Source organism: Stegastes partitus, unplaced genomic scaffold (assembly GCF_000690725.1).
Source record: "Stegastes partitus isolate 25-593 unplaced genomic scaffold, Stegastes_partitus-1.0.2 Scaffold1111, whole genome shotgun sequence".
Taxonomy (NCBI): Eukaryota; Metazoa; Chordata; class Actinopteri; family Pomacentridae; genus Stegastes; species Stegastes partitus.
This window is the reverse complement of record NW_007578842.1, coordinates 165,682-173,387: the sequence shown is the minus strand read 5'-3', so window position 1 is coordinate 173,387 and position 7,706 is coordinate 165,682. Positions and strand designations below refer to the sequence as shown.

The 7,706-nt window shown below is 41.6% G+C and overlaps 1 protein-coding gene across 2 annotated transcripts in view; it reads right to left on the bottom strand.

Annotated features, from left to right (window-relative positions):
* Positions 1–345: 345 nt before the first annotated feature.
* Positions 346–7,706, bottom strand: part of lepr (leptin receptor) — a 46,555-nt gene continuing 39,194 nt past the window's right edge. For both annotated transcript variants that reach the window (XM_008296218.1, XM_008296217.1), the window contains 5 exons: positions 4,993–5,172; positions 3,828–3,911; positions 3,625–3,718; positions 3,204–3,279; positions 346–2,350 (listed from right to left, as the gene is read on the bottom strand). In XM_008296218.1, coding sequence (XP_008294440.1) covers positions 1,430–2,350; positions 3,204–3,279; positions 3,625–3,718; positions 3,828–3,911; positions 4,993–5,172 — 1,355 coding nt within the window. In that variant the 3' untranslated portion in view covers positions 346–1,429. The remainder of the gene's footprint in view (positions 2,351–3,203; positions 3,280–3,624; positions 3,719–3,827; positions 3,912–4,992; positions 5,173–7,706) is intronic.

The window sequence follows — 7,706 nt, the reverse complement described above, 5'->3', positions numbered from 1 at the left end:
CATCCTGATGTTATTACTTGTTGCTGCCACAAGGTGACAGAATATTACTGCACTTTCGGAGGGGAACATGTTCTGTATTAATGTTTTTTGCGTGCAATTCTCAACATATTTACTGTCTGGTGTGTTTCCACTCTTTGGTTTTGTGATAATAAACACAACTCTACAACACATAGAACAGATAAGTGTGCACTCACTGATGGAGAAACATTTCATATAATTAGCGACTGTTCTGTTTATGGAGCTCTATCAATACTACAATTAGCTAGATTACTGTTATGAGCCATGTAGCCAATGACAGGTCACTAATGCAGCAGCACTGATTCCTGTTACATAAACCACACACACTCACAATAAATAATTTATTTTCACCATGAAAAATAGACAAAAGATCTTCATAAAGAATAACAATTTCTCTCAATAAAGTTTTTTGTTTAAATATTGTCATCCATTGTAATTTTGGACATCTTCTGGATTCAAATATACATTCTTTTGTCTTCTGTGTACAGAAGACAGCAGCTGTCCATTTAAACGGCAAAACACGGACAAAAATAGATATCACATTTCTCACATACTGTAGCTCAAACACATTACGGTACAGAAATGCTTTGGGTTGGCGAGTGAATCAGTCCATGCAGATGTCGATACTCAAGCTGCCCATGAAAATGAAATGTCCGGAAATCACCTGCACTCGCTCACCAGCTGCTTTCATCATCCACTGGTCTGCTTTAGTCACACCGATAGCTTTGATGTAGCGTCCACTTCACATCCACGTCACATGTGCTTTGAGAAAAGCCCAAACTTGGCAGATTATGGGCCTTCTCTCTTGCTTTCTGTGCATTTCTTTACTCTCTTTGAACCGCTTTCATCTTATATGTAACGGAAAGAATTCAGCAAAGGCGTTTCAGCATAATGTTAGAAACAAATGACTGAATGTAGGTAGGCAGAGTGTGTTATTCGCTTCTTTTAATTCAAGCACATCTAAGATATGATCACCTGTAAAATATGAATACTACAGGATGTTTAAGGCCAACAGATGCCAACCTCCTCTTTTGATCTCTTCTTGTCAACTAACACGCTGCTTGTACAGCCTCCCTGCTGCCCTCTGAGCTTTATCCTTCTCAGCAAATGCTCCTGCATCAGTGATCAATAGTGCACAAAGGCAGGGTGGCACAATGGAATCTGGGTTTTAAAGCCCAGCAAAGAAAGAAAGAAACGCCTGATGGATGAGGCTTGTGCCTTCCTCTTCCCACAGAACACAATAGCAGCACTGATGAATCTCAAATTGCAGTCGCGCATGCGTTGAGGTATTTTTTACATTTTCCAGCTCCACACCTCAGTATGTCTGACAGAGCCGATGCAAATCCACCCCAGTAAGTGCTGAATCATGACGCGGTTCACGAAACACTGGATTTAATGGCGCGCATTTCAATCACAGCGGGGGTTTGCTGTCTTGTGTCTGAGCTGAGAATTGCCTCGTACGCGCAGCAGTTCTGAACTGAGGCAGGTACAGTGGGGAGAGGCTGTACGTCGACGCTGACAGCAGCTCGCTCGAGTCCTCCGGGCCGAGCAACTGGTGCGACTCCACGGAGCAGCCCTCGTTGTTCCAAACAACACCTTTAAGAAGCTCAGTCTTTGTCTCCTCCTCTGTCTGCTCCTCGTCGTCCTCACTCTTCTCATCCTCTGCTGGGTACTCCATTCCTAAATAACACAAGTCCTTCTCTTGTCTCACCTCCCCTTCGTCTTCTTGCTCTGATGTCTCGGACAGTTCCTCCACAGAGTTGTAGGAGCGGGAGCGTCTTGGGTCGTCCATATCCCCGCCGCGGCAGCTGTCCAGCTCCCACAAGCCACCGGTGAAAGATCCAGAAATGTCAGAGTTGTTGGCAGAGAAGTTCCCCTCGTCACTGGAGCTGCTGCCTCCTCCGTCCTTGTAATGGAGATGAATGGGCGGCAGGTCGTGTTTGGGGTCAGAGATCAGCACGGTGGCGTATGTAACCGAGGACTGGGCAGAGCTCTCACTGTTACCTGGGTGCTGGTCCTCTGGGGGATCAGCTGGCTGTAAGTCATCTATTTCTGAGCTTGAAGTGATTAAATTATCCAGATTAATGCCTGAAGAAGGAGCTTCATCCAGGAACATCTCATTCTCCATGAACTGGTCGACAACTGAGTCAAACCCTGGAGGAAGTGAGGTAGCGGAGGCAGTGGGAGAATCAGGAGTCAGAGACATAAGCGAGGTTTGGATAGTCAGAGCTTTGTCCACTATGATGACCTTGGAGATGTTCTCAGAGGGCAGCAGCAGCGGCCAGGCTGGCAGACCCTCTGGAGTCTGGAACAGGTGGTCAAAGGTGTCTGCCTGCAAAGATAAAACACAAATCAAGTTAGTTTTCGCATTATGAACTGATACCCAGTATGGACACAAATATATGACACTGCAGAGATCGCTGGTCTAATGAAGAAAAAGGAATAACTGCATATTTTCACTTATTAATAGACGTGGCTTAATGTGCGGACTGTAGCTTGTTACCAAGATGCATGCATAAAGCTGCATAAATAAATCATGCCTCTGTTGTTTTTATTTATCAAAGTGGCAGATAAAAGAAAACTTTCATGGATTAAAATATTAAGTCCATCTACAGTAGAAACCAGAAGTTTACATACACTGTATAAACAGACACGTAACTTTTTTTCCTTCACTATCTGACATTAAATCAGACTAAATGTTTCCTGTTTTAAGTCAGCTAGGATTACCAAAATTCTTTCTATTTGCTAAATGCAAGAATAATGAGAGAGAGATTTTTTTCAGAGACTTTTTTACTATGTCAGACAGTGAAGAAAAAAAAAAGAAAAGTTATTTGTCTTTTTACACTGTGTATGTAAACGTCTGGTTTCAACTGTACTGGTTGACAGAAGGTAGGCGTTAGATTGAGTCAGACATTACATGGATTCTACCCTTGACAGCTGTCTGGTACAGAGTCTGTGTAACATCTGAGTCCATGTGTAAACAATGAAGATAACTGTCTGCAGAATTGACAGCAAGTTACAAGGTTTGATACTCATTTATATTTTACACTCTCTACCCATTTACCTCTCATCGCCTAAACTGAAACGATTATTTCCAGTCGTGAAACAGACGATCTACTGTTTTCTGTTACAGGGCTGCAGTAAGCAGTATGGTTTTGCTTTTGTTTTTGTTTTTTTGTTTATACCTTTTTAAAGTCCAGTCCTTTAGCCCATGAGCACTTGTTCGGGTTGGGAACATCTTTCCACACAAACTTTTTCATCCTGTAAATGAAACACAGCAGATATTCAGATTTTTTCCCCCCCTTTCCTCTCTGTTTTCTAATGTCTCCACCCCCTCTCAGCCAACATCAAGTGTAATTACACCTCTGTGACCTGCTAAATGTCACACTCCTAATTTTTCATGGTCAGTGTCTCTGCATCCTTAATTAGACTGAACCCCAGACATGACTATCATTCCTCATTTCTTACAGGTGTCTGTGTAAAAAACTAATTCTGTATATGCTGATGCCGTACAACTAAAACCTGGTATGACATCAAATGTGAAAGTAAAACCTGAAAGATCTGCGTGTAAAAATGTTCTTTACTTCAGTAAGCAAAAGCCCTTACTGGTTTTGGGAGAGGATCAGTGTGACAAACAGGACGATGGAAAGGAAGGAGATGATCATCAGCATCATGTAGGCTGCAGGGTCTCCTCTGGAGGCTGTAACAATTAGTCAAACACACATCAGACCTTCAATTCATAGCACGACGAAAGCGCTGCCATTGTGTCGAATAGGATTCTGATAAAACAAGCAGAAGCCTGAGCATACCTAAAGTGAGCACTGGCTCCCCTTCTCCCTCAGCAAACACAGGGTACAGGGAAAAGCTGGTCTTCTCAGAACCAAAGACATGATCTGACAAAATATATCAGAATGGTTACAGGTTAGTTTGGCTGAGTGCACTTGCACTTTTGTCGAAACACACTGGTAATCTGGTAAAATGCCAACCACTTCCTAGTCATTTTTTTTAATGTTCCTGCCACATTTTTCACTGCAAAATAAAGTCCTTCACCTTTATAGAAACAACACAACCACTGCGAGAATTAGAGAGACTTCAAACACATTTTTATATCAGAAATCCTAAAAAAAAAAAAAATTTCTTTGACTATTTATTTTACAAAAATTGACAAAACCTATAATGAACATGTATAACATTTTTCCAAGCGCCCACATGTGATACTGGGAAAAAATGGTGACTCTATATAGTATAGATATTTTACTTAAATGAATGTGTTTCCAGGCTTGAAGGTGGCTCGGTGGTTAGCACCGTTGCCTTGCAGCAAGAAAGTCGCAAGTTCGCGTCCCGGTGAGGACACCCAGGATGTTTCTGCGTGGAGTTTGCATGTTCTCCGGTGCAGCGTAGGTTCTCTCCGGGTTCTCCGGCTTCCTCCCACACAGTCCAAAAACATGTTGAGGGTAATTGGTGATTCTAAATTGTCCGTAGGTGTGAATGTGAGTGTGCTTGGTTGTCTGTCTCTAAGTGTAGCCCTGTGATAGACTGGTGACCTGTCCAGGGTGTCCCCTGCCTTCACCCTGAGTCAGCTCCATGGATAGACTCCAGCCCCCCGCGATCCTAGTGAGGATTAACTGGTGTATAGATGATGGATGGATGGATGGATGGATGGAGTGTGTTTCCCTACTTGTCTACTGTCTGCTCTGTATAAACACAGCCTGCAGCTCAGCCAAATCGTCCTGAATATTTGTCATGTGACTGTTGTTTACAGCTGAGTCACTAATAATGCCACGGTTTTATTGATGGTGAATTTTTAAATGAGACATATGGAATAAAGTGATTTTAATTAATTATGAAAAATGTGGAAATCTGACTATTTTTTCTCTTTTAATTTCATTATTATTTTTATGATAATGTGTCTTTCGAACCCTGCGGCACGTTTCTGGGTAAAGCTAAGACATAACGTGATAACAAAGACCTTACCTGTCAGATAGACGGGGTGGTCGGTGTAGGGCAGTCTGGCCCACGATTCTCCACTCGGACTCTGAGGCGACCACTGGACCACCATGAACTGAGGCACAGAGGCGTCGTCCAACAGGCTCCATGACAGAGACACACAGGTGCTGTTGATGATCAGCGCGTGGAACGAACGCACACACTGGCCTGCAGAGCACAAAAGAAACACCTGGATGAATACAGCGCTGTCAGCTGACTTCTGCTCTTCTGGGTCAAGTTTGATTTACGCATGCAACGAGGTAAAAGGAGGATTTCAGCTCATTTCACAAAATTCTGATCACACACAGGCGCCCCAGTAGCTCAACAGGTGGAGCAGGTGACCCAAAAACAGGGGCTATGGTTTGAATCCGGCCATTTGCTGCAGGTCCTTCCACCACTCTTCTGCCTACTTTCCTGTCTTCCTCTCTCCAATTACCTGTCTAATAAAGCTGAAAGGCCAAAAAAATTATATATAAATTAAAAACACACCCAATGACCTCACTGAGTTGAATTTTGGCTTAAAAAATGTGATACAGATCATCAGTTTGTAATAGATCAGAAAGTGTAGGGCAAAGTGAAGCAGGCAAAACCTACAGTAAAGGTGTTTTGTGATTTTAGAGGTGTGTGCGCGCCTTGCAACTAAAGCCATAAACTGTGTTTGTGCTCTCTGTAGAAACTGTTTGTGGACCAAGTTTGGAGCTGAAATGTAGAAAAGAGATTCCTGATATACAGTTTTTTTCTTGTGCTCAGAGACAGTCGGTTTAACCTTGACTAATTTTGTCATATGAAAGGTTTTGAGGCTTCCTCTTATTTGATATGAGATTTGTTGGGGCAGCGTGGCACTGTGAGACAACCTTAGAACACGTGTCTCATGCAGCATGGGAGCAATCTGTAATATTGTACGCCGTTACCGTGAGAAAAGGTAAAAATTCAGATTAAAAGTTTGGTTATGAAACCTGCACTAACTTGGCCCTTACAGAAGCAGAATGTGTGCGGCCAATTTGTAGCAAACTTGTGGTTGAATTACAGCAAAGAAGTTAGTTTTCGAGAAAATGTTCCCCCAAGTTTGCCAACGTTGACCGCTAGTGGAAAACTTCCAGGAACACTCTGGCAATATTAAAAAGTCTGCTGCTACATTTAGGCACGCTCACCAGCGGTTTGCAACCACAGTTTGCCAGAAGCAATAGATTTCTAGCAAATGGTAAATCTAGCAAACAAATTTATAGCAAGGTCATACTTTCATATGCAAAAATACATTAGTAGCAAATGTCTGGTGGAGTTTTGACTAACTTTGTGGAGAACATACAGCTTGTTTACAGCAGGAATGTTCACTTAAAGAAAGCCTGCGATAAATTCCTATTCACTTTTTATCGTATTTAAAGATTGGTTTTCCTGCAACGTGAAGAGGAGTGACCCAGTGATTGTCACCTCACAACAGGAAATCTGGGTATAGAATGGACACGTTCTGTAAGTTGGTGAACATGTTAGCAAACAGTCTAGTAACTACACATTCACAGACACAGAGAAAGTTGCGACATTAGGATTTACTTCTATTTGGGATTGCATGTTCTTTTCGCTCTGTTTTTACCTCCACTGTTTACCATGAGAAGTACGTGGACCAGCTGCTAAAAGGTTCACCACATATTTACTAACTGTTTGCCCTTTGGTTATGTGGTCTTGTTGTTTATCTGCTAATAGGACAAAATACAAATTCTTCAACACTTAAATTAGAAAATAATAAGAAAATGTCTAACAAACAGTGTTCTCTGGGAAATAAATGACAAAAAACTGTCCATTTTCATGGAAAACCACTGTTTTTCTGCCAGTTAGTCGTCTCTAAATCATGAGTAATGGGAGATACATGCAGAAATGTTGACAAACAGAATACTGTCATTAAAAAATGAACCTTGTAATGTCTGTTCTGAATGCTCCTAATAGTATTTACAGCACTGAAGCTAATGACAGCTGGGCCTCACTCAGGGCTTTAATGGCCTCCTAAGAGCAACACAGTTTAAGTGTATGCATACATGGATGGTTGTTTTTGTCCCCAGGTTTGATGCCCGTTTTTCTGCCATGTGTTATAAGGCATTTAGAGGTACACTGACCATGATGCCAAATAAAATGATAAACAAAAACCTGCTCAAATCGGAAAAACTGGTTTTAAATATGATGGCCTAAGAGATCATTTATGAAAAAGAAAAGAAAAGAAAAAAAACAGGCAAGACAAACTGTCCAGCAAGTTAGATTAACAATGTCAGGAAATGCTCAGGGAACCTATGTTCATCAGAGGTTCTGATTCAAGTGGACGATTCAAGTGTTTCTTTTCAGAGCATGTGGACCTGCGTCTGTGCATGTGAGCACAGTAACAATGAAACCTCAAGCTCTGATGAAAGTCTCTTGGCTTGACTGATGTTAACCTCACTTCGGTAGACCTGTACATTTTTCTTTTTCTTTTTTTTTTTTTACAGTTCAATGAAAAACCCTTTAGATCTCAGCTAGAGTTTTTACATCCTTCATCACATATAAGTTGCATTTAATTGGAAATGTAAACAAACTCACAAAAAATCGGATTTCACAAGAAAATCCAAATTAAGCATTAAGTCCTGCAGTCTGAACGTAGTCAATTTGTCGGATTGTTAAGTCAGATAATACGTCGTTATCCGTATTTGTGACCTAAAATGTCATGTTGGAGTCAGAATCCA